The sequence below is a fragment of the Anas acuta genome, chromosome 5 (assembly GCF_963932015.1).
Source record: "Anas acuta chromosome 5, bAnaAcu1.1, whole genome shotgun sequence".
In the NCBI taxonomy this organism is placed as follows: domain Eukaryota; kingdom Metazoa; phylum Chordata; class Aves; order Anseriformes; family Anatidae; genus Anas; species Anas acuta.
The window spans coordinates 17,735,927-17,757,041 of NC_088983.1; the positions used below are offsets into that span (position 1 = coordinate 17,735,927).

Consider the following 21,115-nt stretch of genomic DNA (forward strand, 5'->3'; position numbering starts at 1 on the left):
AAACACGGTAATTTTGAAAGGTTTCTGTCTTGCCAGCTGATATTTTAGTTCTAAGCAATACAGAGTTAAGATTTAAATTAGACAGCTTTGAAAATAGATCCATGGCTACTTGACATTATTTCCTTTAGTTCCTCATTTCCTCATTTAATTCCTCACTGCTTTCATTTGCTAGAAATGTGATGTTTCCTGTATATTTGTTGTATTTTATCTTTTACACAGGATGGGCATTTGGCACTCTTGTAACAAATTTTGCCTTTTTTTTGGCACATGTATGCTTACATCTCCACATATTCAATGTCTTTAAAATACTGATGCTACATTATGAAATGAGCTTTTGAGGATTTCTGTCCAATACCTTTAGAAAAACAACTGTAGTAGTACCTTTGGACTGGAGTCAAAATTTTCCCTTTCCAACCTTGAGGTCTTCTTTTTAAATCCTTAATATTCTCCCAGAATTCCTCTGGCCACCCAAGGAAAGCATTCTGCATGGCTTCTTAAAGACAAAGTCAGAGGTGTTTCGGGGACAGCATGACTTCATGATAGAAGATGGCACGGTCACAGAATGTACCAGCCCTTCAGCTCTGGAACGGCAATTCACATCTGAACAGAGGTGATTAGCCAAAATTAGTGCACTTATTCCCTCTTTATCTTCAGTGGACATGAAACCAGACCACAAAACAACTGTAGACTGTCTTGCAACTGGCAGGCTCTGGTCATGAGAAAGCCAGAGCTTGACAGAACAGAAGGTTGGGGCTGATGAGGAAAGGCAGAGCTATTGCACACCAAAAATCTCACTCAGCCTTGACCAAGGTTAAGACTGCATTTTATTGCCTTGCTTTCATAACTATAGATGTTTTCAGATCTATTGAATTTGATAAAGATTCCTCTGTGGTGATGGGCAACCAGGGGTCGGTATCACAAGGCATGGAAAGGAGCAGTATAAATGCTCTTGGGAGTAATGGAAACCACCTCCTATTGATCCGCTGCTGGGATGTGTCATATTCGGACAGATAAATATCTCTGCAGAATTGACTGTGCAGATTGTAATGTTGTACCTATTTCCATCAGTGTATATGTATTCCTCTCTCCTTCAATTTTCTTTTTCACCTATTTGCTATGAATGTTGCCTCATGTTATTTTAGTTGTCTCACTGTGTACTGCTTAGACTTCCAGAACCAAATTTGAAAGCTAATTAGGTATGGAAGGATGAAGGTCAAAATCCTGTATGGAAGCCAGATCCTTCATTAATGATGACACAAAACGATAGAATAAATGGACTCAAGAAACTTACATGTTTTGGTTGTTTGTCTAAGAGGTTAATTGGGGCATTGCCTTGATCATTAGGGAAAGGGATTAACTTCTATCTACAGTGCTCAGCAAAATCTGACATTTGCACCTAAGAACTCATAACTAGCACAAATGGAGAAGTAAGCTGCACTTTTCAAGTCTGTGGCTGTTCTGACCAGGATGAGCTCTCTGCTTAAGCAACGGGTTGAGCCCTAAATTATTTCTGATAGTTGGCAGCACAAGGAATACTCCTGTAACAATGAAATCTTAGGGCACAGGCATTGCTGAATGAAATCAGAAAGAAGACTTCAGAGCAGAACTTTTTTGTTTTTATATGCAAGTCTTTTTATTCAGTAAGTTTGAGACAGAAGATTTTGGGAGAAAAAAAAATGTAACAACATAATAGATCTTGGGTACTATAATATGTCTAAAACATCTCAGTGGAATTTTTTCCAATATGTAACACCTCCCCTCCCCTCAGTGACAAATCAGACTGCTCTTCTCACCAAAGCTAAGGTTTGTGAACTGATTTGGATTTCACATGAGCACTAATGTGGGGGGATACCATTAGGGATATTGCACTGCTGTACAGGTGAGTTAATACTAGACTTTTGACTACTGACTGCAGCTTGAAGCTCTTCTTGTAACTAAGGACAGCAGAATTTGACTTTTAATCAGGATATTTTAATTGTAACATGCCAGGAAGAGCTTGGAATTCTTTTCACTTGTTTAGTGCAGTTTTTTAATCTAATCTCTGGTTTTGCTTTATGATAGGAAAGGATTCCAAGAGGTATGTTTTTATTTTCAAATTCAAATATTGCTTAAAATGAGTATTAAAATGTTATCCTGTTGTATTAGGAACCTAAATAAAAGAGTTTCTGGGCAGAATGAACAAAAAGAATATGATATTATTTTGCAATACAAGTTAAACTGAAGAAGCTATCTGCATTGTTCCATATGAGAGAAATTACGAACTACATAGGGGTGTTGCCTAAAACTGTAGTATTCTGAAAGGTTTTCTTACTAACAGAAGTGAGAAAACATTCAGTCCTGATGCATGTACTATTCTCTTTAGGGAGAATTGGCTCAGGTCCTTTGTGACCCATTCTGCTTATTTACACTCTCATATAGTGTTCAGCTTTAATGCACTAAGAAGAAACTGGAATTCATCCCAGATTTCCTTAAATTCTTGCTAGAGTTTATGTTAATTTCATCCCTTTTTTCTACAGTTATCTAACAGAAAGCATGATTTCACTGTCGTTAAAGATCACCTAGTCTCCTGTTTTCATTTTCTTCATGCTGTTATTATGCTTCTCATTGAAGTCTCCTTTCTAGTCATAATGAACACTCAGAGCATTTCATTGAGAAAAATGAGGAGTTAAACATTTTTTATTTCCCTAATCAAGACCCTGTCTTTATCATTAATGAATGCCAGAAAACAGGTGAAGAACTACATTAGAGGTAAAAAGGACATTGCCAAAGTGATTTTGTGATCACAGTCACTTATAATAATGCACTGAATGTTGGCATGGCAATCTAATTGCAGAATAAAGCCTGCTCTGTAAACCCAGTTACTAGTTGCATTACATAATGTTGATGTTGAACTGCTTCAGTCACAGTTGAGCATAATATGGACAGAAATTTCTAAAAGTCTATGGTTGTTATTGTGGAATAATTCGTACAACTTTTCAGGATGGCGATTTTTACAATTTGATAGTTTTGAAACAGAAAACAACAGTGATTCAATTCTAGAAGGAAAATAAGCCTAGAAGAAAAAAATCATGTTTTGCAAATAGAAGAAAAAAATGTAAGGTAATTTTTTATTCTATCTCTTTTGACAGTATCCTTTTAAAGGGAAGACTAAATCAAATTCTAAAGGTCAAATTCTCCTCTCATTCACATCACAATAGCTCCAGAGTTCCTCTACTGACTGTCAGAGAATCACTCCAGATCTATACATTTTTAGTGCAGCAGAACCTGGCTTTTCAAGCCTAGATGTTTCACAACATCGAGCCTAGATGTTTCACAAGAATACATGTTAAGGAGTGATATTTAAAAGGAAATAGTTTGCTTTTCTATTCCATTAAATTAAATCCGTAGAAGGACAGAGCATGGTTTATAATGATTCCTCTTTTGGTTTCAGATAAGACACCTTCAGAAAACAGTTATGAAAAGTGTAAGACGGAAAGCTCAAAACAATCATTGAATTAAGTATGTGTCCAGAAGATACTCTTGATTTTTTCCAATACCACAGATTTTTTTATCCTGAAATCTGTATTTCACATAAACGGAGAAGTACAGGGCATGGAAAATTGATCTGAAGGCTAAACAGAATTTCTCCTGCAGTAGTCTGTTTGAGGAATGGAAAGAAGAGGAAGAAGGGGAAGAAGGAAGGCCGAGACTGGTGCAATTCAAAGAGCCAAGATATTAAGTGGCAGCCCAAAAAATGTGTGTGAGAGGTCTTCCAACAGAAGGTATGCTTGTCACGTGCAGCCCACCCTCTGGTGACACTCTCCCTTGCTACTTCCATTTGATGCCTGTTGTTGCCATATGTGCTGAAATGCTTCACACTGTGTCACTGGCATTTCTGTTACTGTTTTACCTGTCCACGCTTGTCTCTGCCAGTCTGTTATTCATAATTGCTAGGGCTCCAACCCCACCAGAGAATCCATTTTGCTTTGAATTAGTGCTCATTTGCCTCGGGTAGCCATTGGCAGTTTCCGACAGCTGTTTCTGCATGATGGCCAGTGACACTTTATTGGAGGCCAGGAAGTCTTTCATGGAGATCATCTCTCCTGACAGCCGGCGCCCATCTGTGTCGCTCTCGTTGACAATGTCAGTCTCGATGGAGATGTTCCTCCGGCTGCGCATGTTCCCCGGCATTACCACATTCCTCCGTGACCGAAATAATTTTCTTTGGCATCTATGGCAGCACCTGCAGTCCAGCTTCTTTAGTATCCAGTTTATGGATTGTTTGATGACAATAGAGATCACGTTAAATAAGGAGTAGATGCAGCAAACCCCCATGAGTATGAAGACAAAATTGCCAAAGCGGTAAAGGCCCTGGCTCTCATACTGGGTGTTCTGGCTGCTGACCAGATCACCAAAACCAATGGTGCTGAAGGCCACGAAGCAGAAGTAAAGTGAATCAAAGTAACTCCACCCTTCAATTGGTGTGTACATTGCAGAGGCACAGCAGGAGATGATGAGTGATGCTACACACAAAATCAACATGACGTAGTACACCGAGGGCTTCCAGCCCGCCAGGCTGTCTGCCTCCGAGGTCCCCGAGCCTCGCCGGCCATCATGAGGCAGGACGCCCTTCCTCCTCAGCTGCCTCTCGTGGCAGGACTTCATGACATAGGCTATGACGGTGATCAGGCGCTCCAGGAACAGGTTAAAGAACAAGATGGTCCCTGCACATCCTATAAGGCCATAAAATATCAGAAAAATTTTGCCTCCGACAGTGGCTGGGGTGGTCATGCCAAACCCTGGAAGACAAAACAGAAGGGTTTTAAAAAAATAAACCTTTAGTTATCACATCAGAAGCTTTGTCACAGGCTAGACAGAGGAACTGGCAGCAAATCCCTGTGGCACAGCTCAGCTTGAGAGGAGATAAATGACTTTCTTCCAAACTGTTACCTGCTTGAGGCTCACCTCTTCCCTGCAGCAAGGGGAAGGAAGTTCATGCATTTCCTCCAGAACCAGAATGAAACAAGCAAGAGAAAACACAAAGGAAAGAAAACAGAGGTTATTGACGGTCTGGATTTTCATCTGGTTGGTAGGCTCAGTCTGTTCCCCATTGCACCCTGGTTCATTTCTAGCCTTGGGGTTATCATACTCGCTCCTTCTTTCTGATGCTGTTCTGCACAGGGGATCCAATCCAAGGATGACTCTCACCTCACAGGCACAGGGGTCTGTCCCCACCAGAGCCGTACAACCTGAGACAAAGCCTTTCTGTGCCTCACTGAGCTAACTGTGGGCACAGATGGGACATGGGCACCCTGCATCACGTCCAACCCCAGTGTTGAATGCTTATTATTGCCCTCTTTTAAGTCAGCACTGATGAAGCTTTCTTATTTGTCCATGTCCTTCTCCGCAGTTAAAATCTGTATTTGGGACCTAACAAATATCTCCTCTGGTCTCATTCCCTGTCAAGGGATTTCTCAGGTCAGAGGTTTCCCTTATCTCCCTCCTTTCCCACAGGTTGCAAATAGCAATTTTGATTTGGTTAAAACTGCCATTAAGACCTACTTGTTTTACCAAGAGGTTGCTGAAGAATAAAAAGTGAACAAGCATGTCCAGAACAACACTGAGCAAATTAGAGTAATATGCATGATAAATAAGTTTGCTGCTGTTTTATTAGGGTCTGGAGAAGATTAATAAGGGATGAAATAACTCATCAATTAAGCCAATCCTGGTAGAAAACAGCAAAATCATGTCGGACAAGAGACAGAGTTATTTGTTTCCCTCACTTTGCAGTTGTGAGATGCTAATTATAAAATAAAGAAATTAGGCTCTGGGAAATAAAGGAAATTGTATTTGAAGCGTGACACATTTGTGCTTGGAAGATAGACAACTACAGTGTGAAGAGACTGTTTCCCAAAGCTCCGAACTGCAGTCCTCCTCCCACCACTGGAGACCTGCTACCAGCACAGATCCCTCTCGGACGCTGCTTCTGCTCCCGCATGTTTAAGTGACAGCCCCTGTCCTCACCCCTCTGCATGACTCCTGCCCTGCAGAGTAGTGTCCCTCTGAGACACACACTCCAAACCCCAGCTTCCAGGGGACCTGGAGGAGGCTCCAGCCTCCTTGTCAAATTTCTCTGCTGGAGGGAGCTGGGCTGCTGCTCTCTGTAGTAGGAAACAGGGCAATAGAGAAATCAAACTGACAAAATATTGTTCATGACAGCTTTTTGCCATTGTTCCTCCTGGCACACAAATGTTTCCATCCACCTGCTTTCCCCTCCTCCTTGAACCGATCCGCCTCTAATCCTAGTTCTGATGCTGACTTATTTTCTGTACAGCCTGTTATACGCAAGTCATGACCTCCACCCTGTGGACAGACACGCAAAGACCGACAGCCAAGGGGAACCTCTGCAGCTGGTGGGATCTGCCCAAAGCAGCAGCAGGGAGGTAGGGGAGTGCTGCCACATCCAGGCTGGACAGAGACGGAAGCTGGGCAGCCTCTGGCACAAGGTGGCCGGCAGCGGGGACCAGCGTTTGTGCCAGATGCTGTACAGTAAAAGCTCTGGCAAGAGAGATGCATTTATGGCAAACGGTGCTCACGCCTGCAGCGTGGCATTATGCCTTTGGCTGCTTTGTCCCCACCCGTGGGCACCTTGTGTCAGGGGCTCAGGTTCAGTGGTCTCTGAGCTCACATCTGCCTGGGCAAAGACCCACCAGCAAAGGCTTCACAAAGGCACCCAAAGAGGCAAGGCAAGAAAGGCACAGTGAGCTATAAATATGCCAAAATGCAGAACATTGATCCAGGAGGCAGCGAGCCTGAGTGTGGCTCTATCCGGTGCCAGTTCCTCCTCTTCAGCTGCTTTGACCTTCTGGAGAAAATGTATTTTTTAAATTCACTTTTCTGTTTACAAATCTCAATATGGAGCAATCAATGCTAACATTTCCAGAGAAGCACTAAAATGGAAAACCTAAAAGCAGTATTACAATAAAGATATTAATTTTAGAAGCACTTTCCTTTTAAGACCATTTGTCAAAAGTGACCTATAAGCTTTTAGTCACAGAACTAATGTTAATTCTTGAAATATCTTGTATTTACAAGTACTGGACGACACTAAGTCTGTTCAGCTTTGACCATCACAGCTAAGATTAATCTGGTATATTGTATTACAGACTAGGACTTGTCTGACAATAAGTAATTTTTTCTCCAAATGGACTCTTGGGGTGTTTGAAATTATTCATAAATCCAAGTAAATTTGGTGAACTGTTTCAAAAAAGAAATGCAAGAGTGCAAAATGGTAAAAGGCTGAACCAGTTGAAATGAAAGGGACTGTTTTCTTTTGGTATTTTTGTGGCAAAACTTTTCATTTCAAAAGATCGGTCACCTTTTGGTTAAAATCTCTCAGTTTGAAGTAAAACAAATGGAAAAAAATGCAATACATTTCAGAGTTTTAAAAGCTTAATAAACTTAAAATGTAATGCAGCATTTCACTAAGTCTCAAATTAAACCTACCAAAACTTTCATTATTTGTTTCATTATGTTTTCCAATACAACTTCAGGTCAATTTTTTTCCCAATTTTTCCACTGGCCATCAAGCCAGAAATCTCACTAATCTCTACTAAATAAATGAATGTTTTCAAAACCCCTTTTCATACAACAGCTCTGCAAACACTACCTGGGAATAAATTGCTTTCCTTGCTTTGCTTCTCTCTTTTTTGTTTCCAAATTTGTATAAGGAAAAATAAAGCTCATTCACAGACAAAAAGACATGATAATGGGATTCGTTCTTGTAGTAAAACTGCTGACAACACTGTGCTGTGCCAAGCATGAAGACCTATGGCTTAAATGAGTTCCTTCATTAAGTCAGTGAAAGCTCTCACATCAGACACTGCCCTCTAATCAAAAGACACCAAAATAAGCCTGTTGGCTGCATGCTGGGGTCATGCACATTACTCAGCATCGGAGGGGCTGTGAGCTCTTGTCTCTGAGAGGAGAGGTGCCTGCCCTGGGGCAGGTGTCTCCATCCATCACATCTGCTCACTGGGACACCAGCAAAAACATATTTATCCTCTCTCTTCTGCCTCAGATACCCTACAGTTCAATGGGCCAAAGACATGGATTCCCTGCTTTGCTTGCAAAATGCCTTATTGGCAATTTGGTTATAGACCAGGAGGGTGAGGTCTGGGGTAACACTACAGCACTTAAAACTGAAATACTGCATTTTTTTTAAATTTTATTTCTTCCAAAATGTAATGTTAAAAAAACAAACAAACAAACAAACAAACAAAAAAAAACCAAACAAACAAACAAAAAAAAAAAACAACAACAAACAAACAAAAAAACAACCTGCCAGGTGTCTCCATAGAAGTGAGGCTCTCTGTGACAACCCCTGCATGATGCTGCCTGTGTGCCAAACTGAGCCAGGGGGACACGGGCTGCGAGGCATCTGAAGTACAACTGGCACTCTTGATTGAGGCAGCATTTCTAAGCCAAAATAATTAATTGAGTATCTGAAATACATCAATTTGGAACTGAAATCTCGGCGTAGTTGTAGGACACCTATTGATCTGCCTGCTGTCTTTCCCAGGTCTCTGCACCATCCCAGGAAACCCACAGGTCTGCTGTTTGCCATTGCATGGCATTTCTTTGCCATTGCGAGGCCGTGGCTGTCAGCTGAGGGGTGCCAGCTGCACCGGGGCTCGGGACTTCAGTGGGAGCCTGGGTGAGCAGTGCCAAGCTGCAGGGCCACAGAGCTGGGTCAGACCCCTGCCTCTGACAGCGCTGGGTGTGTGATGCTCAGAGAAAGGATATAAAGAAGCATGAATAAAGAAGAAAGTATGAATAGAGTCATCTTTCCCTGGCATATCTTCCCAAGATTCAGCAATTTAGAGGCTTTCAGGACATCACATTTAATAATTTCTCCATCAATCTTGTCAAATTCTTTTTCAAATAATTTACACGTTGGGTCTCCTGAGGCAGTAAGTTCTGCAATTTAATTATGGTTTGTGGAAGAGAAATCTTTGTCTAACCTCCTACCTGACAATCCATTTCAGGTTTCCTACATTTTGCATTGTTAGCTGTAGTGCTAATCATTCTCTGCTCGTTTTCTCACTTCACCGCCTGAGTTTATAGACTTCTGTTGTTTCTTTCTTTCCCACTTCTTCTCCAGTCTGAGGACTTCTATAGTATTTAGTCCCTAGTTTTTATCTGCTCAGACATATTACCAGTATCACTGCCTTGCTTGTTTCTTTCTACCTTAGTACAGTCCTTCAGAGATGGAGCAGGAAAATAACTATACACAGTACTTGCAATGTAAATGTACAATGAATTTATGCAGGACATACTGATGTGTCCTGCTTTGCGCTCTGTTTCATAGTAATTTCTGGTTGTCCATTTAATTGCTATTGACCACCAAACTGATGTTTTTAGAGGCCTACCCAGAGGATGAGACTTCTTGCTCAACAAGTGACGGGCGTTTGGCTGTTATTAAGCATTTTTTTCGATGTGCACTATTTTGTATTTGTCTCCACTGAATTTCATCTGTCATTTTATTACTTAGTTATTCAGTAATATGATATCCACCTGCAGTTCTTTACAGTGAAGTTTATAGCTGCCTACCCTGAATACTTCTCTATCTTATGTAAATGTTATCTATCTTGTCTTACATTGTTTATGACTGTTGAAACGTACAGCTAGGAGCATAGAGCCTCAAAGACCCTGCTGTTAATGCGCTTCCATTTCAAAAACTGAATAATGATACCTAGACTTTTTTTTTTTTTAATGGTTATTTATCAGTGATAGGAATTTACTTTTTATCCCAGGAGAATTTTATTTCTTTAGAGACTTTGCTGAGGACATTTGTGAGAGTGCTTCTTCAATGTCCAGGTAACCTGTAATTTTTGTGAGACATGACTTCCCTCCTGAAAAGCTCCATCATCTCTATCAAAACCCCTACTAGCTCTGTTCTTCTTTACAGTTTCCCAATGTGCCCCTGTGGAAGACAGACTTTGTGGCTTATGGCTCCTAGGAACATCTTTGCATCCTTTTCTAAAAACTGTTGTCACATTTGCTATTTATTATTTTCCTAGCACCAAAAATGATTTTAAGTTATAAATCACACTTAGTCAAGCAGCAATTTCATGTCTGAGTTCTTTTATAAGTCCTGCAAGAAAAACTTCACTCCTAACAATTTGTAAGAGGTTACTCCAATATGACCCATAGAGGAGAAACCAACAGCAAATATATAGATGGGAAATGCCTTAGAGAGCAATTAGAACAGCAGTGTGAACCATACAGCTGAATAGGGAAAGAGCAAGAAGCCAAACTGCAGACTGAGAAGCAAATACAGAATGAAATTATGAAATCAGATGAAAGAGGAAATAAAAGCAGTGGCTGACACTTGGAGGTTATTTGAAAACACAAGATTACTTGTGAAGAAGAAATAAAAACAGGAACCGCAGGAAAAAAATGCTAGTGATAAACATTTTTTTTTTTATAGTATGAGGGATGCTGATGACATTTAATGAACTTTATTTTATAAGTTGAGTGACATTTCTTGAAAAAGAGTTATTTCATGTAGAAATCAAGATTATAGTCAATCAAGCGAAAATCGCATCATTTTGAGTTGGAAAAAACAAATGTTTTTATACTACCGAAGAGTGTTTCAATGGATTTGTTGGATGTATCTGTGGATATGGCACTGTTATTAACATTGATAGATATACATGACAAATCCTAAGTATGGCAGCATGGCAATGAAGAAGTACAAATTTCAAATTTCTGTTCTGAAATCAGCACAGTACTGATTTGCCTGTGTCCCATGATCCATTGATTACTATAGCCTGATATATTTCATGTTATTCAGCTAGACTGAGCGACTACATTCCTTGTAGTTTCAATTTTCCTTCAATTATTGTCTTCTTTTTTTTTTTAATAGTGCTTAAAAAAGAATTTAGTTTTCTTTGCTGAATATACACGCTAATTCTGAATTTCTCTGTAGCAGAACTACGTTTGCAGAAGTTGGAAGGAATTCAAACTCCAAGCAGAGTCAATAAAAATTTTCTAAAGCACCACACACCTCCTACGCAAAACAATTTTGCAGATTTCATCTTGGCAGCAAAAATTCTGTCTTGAAGATTGTTATTTCAAAGTGCTCTAAAATCCACCTGTAAGTTCAGAGTATATTGTATGCCTTTTCCAAAAGGATATAGGGATACTTAAGAAAAAGAATAATAGAAGAATTGTAAACATATTGACAGTGTAATATGATCATATTCCATGGTTTCCTGAAGCGAGTAATAAGGATAACCAAAGAAAAGAAAGCAGCTGTAATTCTTATCAATAGTCAATTTGACTTGTGTCCAACAGGAAGCTCTCCTAAAGATGAATAATCTGACAGAAGGTGAGTATTGACCAATATTAAGCAAATGTTGTTCTCAATCTAACAGACACAGGTTTATATCAAAATACAAGAGGAAATAGGCATTATCTTGGTATAATTAATCAACCCTACAAAATATCCAGTTTCTCTACTTTCTTTCTTCAATATCCTGGTTTATCATCCTTTGAAAATCTAGAAAAGATTATTTATAACAAGCGCCAGCCTCCAGAAGCTGGGCAGCAGGACAAGGCTATGCAGTGGTCCCACCCAGCCATTCTCACCCTGCCCACGTCCCCCATCCCCATCCCATCTCATTCCCCTGACGGGGCACAGCCCAGGGGACTTGTGCCACCCTTGTCCTGGTGTTCTCAGGAGGCCACAGCAAATGGCCTTGGCAAATCCAGATGTCTACTCCAGGCCAGTGTGGGTTCATCTCATCTTTTCTGTTGCAAACTACTCCAAAGCTACCAACTGCTGCAAGCATTTTTTTCCTACGTCATTACTGCACTTGCTTCCTCTGCCTGGTGGTGCACACTTTGGCATGTGTTAATTCTGGATTTTCTGACATTCACAGGTTATACCAGTTAAACTTTCAGTTTTCATATCCTGGTACTCGTGGTGCCATGAAAAACTATGAGAAACTGTTCATCAGTCCTAATCCTTCATGAATGAAGCCTGAAGCACCAAATATAATTTGTGTGTAGGAAGGCTAGGACAGAAATATAGATTTTACATTTCATTTTGGATTATGAGATTGGGTCTTTCTATTGTCTTGCAAAATACCTCTTTCTTTTTTTTCTGAGAGGTTTCATTTCCTTTTTTAATGTGTGCTATCAGAAGTACAGCTCACTGCTCCTGCCCTCCCCACAAAGAGGAAGTGGGTAGAAAGAGGGGGTAACGCTATAGCAACAATAATGAGTCATTGCGATGCTAGAAATATAAATATCTTCATGAAATGGCTTTCCAGTTTAACCTACAATCAGAGCTCTTTGTGTTGTGGCTCTATTCCTATTGCATTTTCTGTTTATTTGATTAACTCTCTTCCTTGTTTTACTTTATCAACTCTACTTTGGTCATGACTCACTGGGGAAATGCTGAATTCCACCGGTGGAACAATCACAAGGAAATGTTTGAAGATCAGGAAAGGTGTAAACCAAACTACATATGACCAAGATACTCAACTACAATGAGGAGATTAAGAAAACTGTAATTAGATAAGAGAAATATAGGAAGTCCTGGATAACTGCAAAGACACTGACCCTCTTTCTTCCAGTACACATTCTGTGCTGAGCTATTTCTGTAAGGGTATGGTGTGCCTCTAAAAGAGAGGCATGAAAAACAACTCTAAGAGAAGCTGTACTTGAAAGACTTTATTGAGAAAATGTCCTGTACTGTTCCCACAGTGTCAAGACACTAATAACGTGGCAAAATTCACTTCTGCCATAATACTTTATTCTTATGCTCTCTGAGCAGGATAAGTAGTCCTAGCAAAACTAGTTCTTCTGGAGTAATCCTGTCACCAGCAGGAACTCTTCTAGGAACACTCTCACACCACCTCACATCATTCCCCTTGTGACAGCAAGCTTATAATAGAGTCCTGTATTGTAACGGAAGAAGGACAAAAAGTCCTTCCCAAAAAGAGAAGAAAAAGACATATTTCTGTGGTGACACACCTACAGTCACATGTGTTGTCAGAAACACTTGTTTCAACTTCTTGACCTTCTCTCTAAACACAGAGGAAAAAATGAGCTAGCTGAGTCCTGATATTAATTAAATAATTATATTTAATGAAATAATATTTTTTCAGGGACAGCCGAGTGTGCCATGATATGTATTTCATTGGCGATGGTATTCTGTTGTGCAGGTAGCTACATCGTGGAGAAGGGCTCAGCCTGCTGGGAAGGCAGGGCCCGTATGGCTATAGCAGCACTGCTTTGTGCTGTCTGTTCTTCTGTTTCATGATGTGCCTGGTGCCTGTGAGTGCTGCACCTCCTGCCTGCGCATCCTGAGCGCTCTGGGGAGCCATAAAGCTGGAAATGCCTCCAGGGCTGTTAGGGCTGAGTCATATCCACATAGACCACTATGCTGAGTGACCAGCTGCTTGGTGACCTGGTACCCTGCCCTGAGTGGTGTGGCTGCTGCTTCATTCTGTGCCAGGCTACATTTGCAGTGTCATGCATCCAGCTCAGGAAGACTTAGAGAGATTGTGACCTTCTGCAGAACTCCTAGCAGGGGTAAGTCCATTTCTAAAGAGCAATAGTGAGGCTGAAATTAATGATATAAGATGTTTTGATGAAGCTATAAATATAGTTACCCAAGTACAAGCTACACTTTCTCATATATCTTGAGATTTCTACCCCCTTGAGCTTATCTGGAGAGTCATCAAACCTGGAAGAGAGCACTACTGCCACTGTTTCAAAGACTGCTGAATTACTTCCAAAGAAGTGAAGCCAAACCACATGGCAGAAAAGTTTCTCCTTCAGCTCATGGTAGCAAGAGTTCAACCAGTAAAACCAGTAAATGAGTCTTACTCATTACAGCTACTGAACTGTCCTATCTTATTCAAACATCATTCTTAGCTGTCCACAATCGTGGAAAATTACTATTGGAAAGAATTAGAATCTTGAAGCTTGGTTTTAATGGTCCTTCTTGTGGTTCTACTAGGTTGGTTCATACATGTTCCTGAGCCACTCATGGCATGCATGAGCTTCTGGTGTGGCTCTCACACTTGGAGATCAGGAGACTGCTGCCCTTGAGGTTTTGGGTAACCAGAGTACTTGGACCTGTGAAGCCAACAATACCAGGTTATCCTGAGACCCACCTGCATGTCCTGCCTGACTCCATCCAACAAAAGAAGGTGGGATCTCAAGATGTCCCCGCCACCTCCCAAATTCAAACTAGGCCCAGAGTTCTCTGTCTTCAACCCCCCCCCCTCTCTCTGAAAACAGTAGGAGTCTGCTGCTTCTCTGCTGTATGAGATTTTGGTAGGATTAAAAGACAACTTTTAATGTCTTTACTCTTTACTTGTCTTTGGGAGGCAGAGAAAGTGGTTTCTCTTCAGAGTGACTGCCTTTCCCCAAGATGCGCACTCCATGCACATGTGTATGCACAGATGCACACTTAGGTACACCTATGCACGTGTATGTGTATTGGAATACGACTAAATTTAACCATTTGCCCAAACCATTCTATGATTCTATGTTTCAAAACCTTCCTAAGTGTCAGCATCAGGGCAGCTCTGCCCCTTACACCCGGGCACAAGAGCACAATGAGACCCAGGACACAAGCTTGTCCCCAGGGACCCTGCCATGCAGCTGATGCCCCATGCCTGTGTGTCCCCAGCAAAACATCCACACCAATGGATATTCTGAAAAGGCTCAGAAAAATTTAGACAGGAATAAAGCAGGGGCTTTCTGACTATATTCCCTGGAGTCATAGGTGAATGGCCCAAACCATGCTTTCTTCTGTTTTGTAAATCCTCATCTTTACCAATCAACACACCAACTTTCCAACACAGCTATTCAAACTACACCTTCCTTGGGCAGTCATCTGTGCATACAGGGTGAACAGATGGACCTGGATGTGAAGACTCAAAAGGGTATCCCAGGTTCTTTCAATGAGCAGATCAGGGGGCCTATGTGGCTTGGTCTCTTCCCTGGACCAATCACATATCAAAACTGGAAAATGATTACTCAAATTCTAGGTTACTATGAAATGGGAATGATTATAATGTACAAATCCAAAAAACAAACAAACAAACAAACAAACAAAGAAAAACACAAAAAACACACACACAAAAAAACAACCAAACAAACAAAAAACAGCAACAACAACAACAAAAACAGAGGAAGAATGTTGGCTGGTTTGGATAACATAGGCAAAATAAAAGAGAAAATTGAATTGCCTGTGACTATATAAAATCCTAAAATTGTGATTCAGTGGCATTTCCTTTTTATGTCTTTCAACAATCAAATGATAATTTTCCAAAACCTTTGAAGAACACAACACCAGCAGCAGTTCTGCTGACAGAGATGAGCATGGCAAAGGTGCTTGCTCTTAAACCAGTGCCAGTGTGCAAAAACAGCTGAACTGAAAGGGGGGAGATATGCTTTGAGGATGGTACCAGTCTCATGTTCAGCCTGTGATACACCAAGGATATAAAAGACTTGTGTAAGTGATTGTGCGTAACATTTCTTTGCCTCTGAGACAAGCCTTCTGAAACCTGAATCTTGTAACACAGATGTAGAAGATCAGCGTCATGATGAGTGTGTGAATGGGACTTTGAGGGCAAAAATAGCAAAACTTTGGGGTTTTGAGTGATTTTGTTTTGGAGAACAGAAGGAAAGCTTTTTTGTTTTGCTTTTTTGTTTGTTTGTTTTGTTTTGTTAGTGTGTATGATACAATGTCTGTATTTAACACAGTGGAGTTTAGCTCACAGTGAGTCACTGTTGAAACCTGTCTGGAGACTTGGGTACCTGTTATTGCCATTCTTCTCTCATTTCAAATATATAAACCACATGTTCTGCACTGAACAGAAACATAGCTTAAGAAAAGCTTCCAATTTTAAGAAATCTAAGAGGTTTATATGAAAAAAATGCTAAAGGGACAACACTGGATGTAAAATATAATAAAAATTCAATATTAATAGACAATGTCTTTATGGGTCTGTTGATACCTTAGTTACAAAGCCCTTAAATAATACATGACTCTGTGAGAGATAGCCTCTGTAATTTTCATTATTTTAAGGCTTTTTTTTTTTTTTTTTTTGGTATAAGATAATTCATGGGAACTCTACCATTCTGCTTTATGTAATTAAGTTTATATTTTATTTAAGGTTCATGCCAGGTCTTGTGTAACAAGTATACACTGCCTTGTTACAGTTCCATTGCAATCATAAATTCCACTTATAAATATTTTATACCTACCTTCTGGTTTCCCTTTATAATTTTTATGCAGTTTTTGAAGCCTGAGGTGCTATATCCAATGAATTTCCATCATCATTTTTAAGTCAATACACCCTGTGTCACTACAGGACTAAAGCACAGCTAAATTTTGAGAAAGCATTGTTACTCCTTTTTTTATGGTTACTTTTTATGACTTGTAGAACAGTCATTTAAAGGCTTGTGTATTTTTTATGTATTCTTAAAACACAGAAATGTTGATTTTATTTGCATCGTCTTGATGTTACTAACATATCTATATGTTTATAAATATGTTAAAATATATTTAACATATAAATATGTTAAAATAATAAAAAATAGCATTTTCATCAGTTTTAATTTTAATCACAACAGAAGTATTTTCAAATATTTTCAAATTGAAAAATCAAATGCATACACATTTGGATTTAAAGTCTTTGAGGAAGGAAATGTAACAAACGGCAGATTTGCTATGCATGTTTGGTTAACTCATAGCACCAAGAGAAGTCTCCAGAAAGACATATTTATAGGAAAATAACTCCTTAAAATATTGGCCTTTTCTTTTCAGTCCCAGCAGAGTATGTTCAGCAGAGAGGTATATATGTATATACCTCTCTGTATAATGTATATATGGTATATATGAAGTGTCTGTAATGTTTGAAGAATCAAAATCAGACCTAGAGACCTCGAAGTGTGACTGAAACAGATATTTTAAAAAATTAATTTTTGACAGCCTCAATACATCTGAAGAGAAGATGAATAGATTTATTTACATGCAAAACTGAAATATGCATACAACTATGCATCAGATAAGCATAAGCATTTATGATGAATATGTATATATATATGTATATAAACCTTTTCTTCTGTTGAATAGTATACCTTGCTTACAACAAACAGTAACATCAAGCCATAATTTGTCATGGCACAATAGTACTTTCTCAGAACCAGGACTGTAATGAACACTGCTTCAAGGGTATGTTTTTAAGCAGTCAGTCTGAGTAAATATGGTAATTTGAGCTATTAAGGAATAGGAACAAAATGTTGTGTGCTAATTAAGTTATGGGTTTATCTACACTAAAATTTTCCTTCTAAACAGTACAAATTTGTGTGTATTTTAAAGGTTTTCCAAGGTTAGTTTAAATTTTCTTTTTTAACTTTCATTCTTGGCATGTATACACAAAGGACCTTATTTTTCTTGGAGGAAAAAAGTGTTTATGTATCTCCTGGAGCGATTTTTTTTCACCTAATACTGTAGGAAAGGTACATATGTCTGTAGCTTTTGTGAATTGCTTTGTCAGTCCAAGATGTACTAATACATTTTTCCTCTGCTGTACAGCTTTAGTATTTTTTCCCATTTAGAGGTAAAGCTACTGACAATAAGGCAAGTTTTTTTTTGGTATTCAACAGTGGGAAAAAAACAAGTGAGAATATGTGGTGTGTGTTTGTATTTTGGCAATATGAGGCTGAGAAAACCACCTCAATGGCTTTTTGGTGAAGTGGATTTCATAAAATTAATGCTCTTTCTTGTCTCTAGGTATCAACATGGTTGGAGCAATTTTATGTAACAGTGTCACCTGCATTTCAGCTAAAGGAAGATCTCTGCTGTGATAATTAGGGGAAGAGCAAGGGGAAAGAGGAAGGGGAAGGGGAAGGGGAAGGGGAAGGGGAAGGGGAAGGGGAAGGGGAAGGGGAAGGGGAAGGGGAAGGGGAAGGGGAAGGGGAAGGGGAAGGGGAAGGGGAAGGGGAAGGGGACAGGACAGGACAGGACAGGACAGGAGAGATCTTTTACATAGGCTGAAAGGCAGCTGGACTCAGATAAGGAAAGATGATTTTTGGTGATGTGAATAAACAGTTTATGAGCACATGTGTTTGTGTGTGATTACATCTTCCTAACCAATTTCAAGCTTTATCTTGATGACAGAAAGGCAGCCTGGGAGGCATCACTACCAAAACCATCACATGCCAAGGGCCTTGGCATTGCTACCTCAATGTAACAGAAAACCTCAGCCAGAAAATGAAGTTAGGCTGACACTTGGATACATCAAGCTGAAGGACAGATCAAAGGAGCAAGTATAAAAGCCAGCACAAACACCACTTTAGTTCCTCAGAGACTGGCAGACAGCCCCCAAAAAGCTAAGAAAATGACAAAAAAAAAAAAAAAAATCAGAATTACAAAGCAGGTGCTTCAGGGGCTACAAATAAAAAGCAAAGAACATGAGCTCATACCATACAGAAAAAGCTGTTGGTATGGTATGTAGTGAGATTCTTGAAATATTCTGCATAAAAGAAGAAGAAGAAAATATGATTATTCTGATTAAAATTATGAAAACTGGCAGACAATGATGACAGCTATGTTAACAGAGACTGTGACGAATATTTGCCACTGGAGAGCTGGTGATGTAGCACTGGCATTTCTCTGAGCACTTGCTATGAGCATATGATGAAGAGCTTGAACATGTGTTTTATCAGCTTTGAATTTCCTACCCATTAACATGTATAAGATAGATCAAAGACTAGAATTTAGAAAGGAGGCAAAGGCTATTTTTCACCCTTTTAAACATTTTAAAAGCAAGAAGTTATGCTGGGGAGACTGATGATTGGACACCTGAATAAAGAAGCTAGTTTTGTGAAACAGTGCCAGGCAATTCCAGAGAAATCCTCTACAAAAAGAAGCATTGTCGCCACCAGGTGCAAAAATGTCAAGACCAACTAAAGATTCTATGCAGAAGAAAAAAAAAAAAAGAAAAAAAAAGAACAACCAGCAACACACAAACAAGTATTAATGACAGCAATAGATAGCACAGTGAATTTTGGTTTGGAGGGAAGAGTAAGTCTGGACTGTGTGAGATTGTGCTGGCTTCTACCTGCACGACAGCAAAACATACAGTTTAGTTTATGTCTGTGGTTTATGTCCACCTGGTTCAAAAGGCAAGGACCTGCTATGCCACTGGGTGGCTGTGAGAGCTGCTGGCACTTTTCTCATGGGTTTCCTAAACAAAAAGCACCTGCCCCTGCCTGTGAACCACAAAACAATGCCTCATGCAGGGACTGATTCTCTCTTTTCCTGCCTTTCTGCATGATGCCCAACTCCTGCTCTCTGTGCATCAGCTGCCTTACCCACATGAGCAATTATAAAGCACCACCACAAGCATTCAGAGAGACTAGAATTGAATGAGATTACGGGATGTTAAAGGGTAGTGAAAAGCTACTGAGGACATCCCAAATCAGAGGATGGCTGAGGTTGGAAGGGGCTTCTGGAGAATGCTTATAGGGTGTGTGTCCAGTGGAACATGAAACTATCTGAAGGATAAAAGGGATATAAGGCTTTCCAGACAGGTATTTGCAGATTTATGGGAACAAAATCGTACTTTAAGTATGTCTAGAAAAAGAGACACCCATTTGTGAAAGATAAAACTGGGGTGAACCCTTTTAGAAGGAAAATTGCAAAACCATTTCTGAAATACTTTTGATCAAAGGTTAAACACACCTTGTAAAAGCCTTTAAGAGACTCTCAGGAACTCTACTTGGTTTTCCTCTGCTCTATGAGGTTTCTCTCTGCAAGTTTGTTACCTGAATTAACAGATTTTGTTCATGAGAAAGCGCTATACTGTTGCTGGAAACATAAAACTTTTTAAAGAATCGCTCACCTCTGCCCACAGGTATCTGTAGCTGCCTGGTCCAACAAATTAGATACCTACCAGAGTTTGATACTCGTGAGCCTCAAGGAAAAGTGAACTCTTTTCTGAGTGATTACTTGAAGACGTGACAATCACTGAGTTGAAATCATAAGGCTGAAAACTATAAGAGTAAAAACTCTGGGGGGTGAATGCCTGTCCGAACTTTCAAGACATTACAGTGGATTTGGAGTGCAGCAGATGAACTGCCTTTCTGGAAGTTTGCAAGATGTAATCGAGGGCTATTTCCTGGTCTCAGTGCTAAGACATAGTCACATAAGAAAGGTCCATCATTTCAAACATTGGTGTTAAATGAAATTAAAACGTTTTAAAAAGCACAAAGAGAAATTTCTCACATGAATCATCCCAGAGATGACTTAGATTATTTTGGAAGATAGCTTTTCCCAGTCTTTCAGAAGCTGTTACACCTGGAAGCAGAGAGGTTCAGCTGCTGGCAGCCTGTATACAGCTGCTCTGTAAATACGTTTTTCCCTGTGTGTAGTGGTTTACTTGATACATTTAGTGCTGATCAATTAAATAACTACGGTTAATGGAAATGATTTTACAGATTCTGCTTATGAAAATAGTGAACCTGAAAAAGCTTTCACTACATATGTTTGTCACAAGAACTGAAGTATCACTAGTTAAAAATGTATTCTGCCAGGGGAAGAAGAAATGTTTGAATAACTCTCAAAACCAAACATGTCACTCATTAAAAAAAAAAAAAAAAAAAGTCAAAAAAAAATGTTATCATGAAACAGCAAAGCAAAGTCCTGGCTCTTTCCAGAAGCTTTGAAGATGTCACCTGTACTGGTAATAGGCTTAAATGTTTCCAATTTCATCACTCACAGTTCTGAAAAGCATGTTTTAATTTGGAAAAGAAGCAAAGAATTAAATAATGGGATCTCTCAGGAGTGTAAGTGACCAATGCCATGGCTAACTGTGTGAAAACAAATCTGAAAGTTTTGAAGCTATTTATCAAGTCCTTTCTGTTCAAAAAGGAACCCATGCAGCCTTTTGTCTCTCTATAATGGCTTCCCAGCCGCCATGTCCCAAACAGTTTGCCATACATGAAAAGGAAATAGTGCTTTGATATAGCATATAATGCACACGCTGAAAAATAGGTGCAAAAGCCTGTGTCACAAAAGAATCTCTTCCAGAATAAA

General features: G+C 39.6%; 1 protein-coding gene across 1 annotated transcript in view; it reads right to left on the reverse strand.

Annotated features, from left to right (window-relative positions):
- Nucleotides 1-1,607: 1,607 nt before the first annotated feature.
- KCNK13 (potassium two pore domain channel subfamily K member 13) overlaps nt 1,608-21,115 on the reverse strand; it is a 64,719-nt gene continuing 45,211 nt past the window's right edge. Inside the window, exon 2 of the mRNA XM_068682973.1 lies at nt 1,608-4,778. Within this exon, the coding sequence (XP_068539074.1) occupies nt 3,886-4,778 (893 nt within the window). The 3' untranslated portion in view covers nt 1,608-3,885. The remainder of the gene's footprint in view (nt 4,779-21,115) is intronic.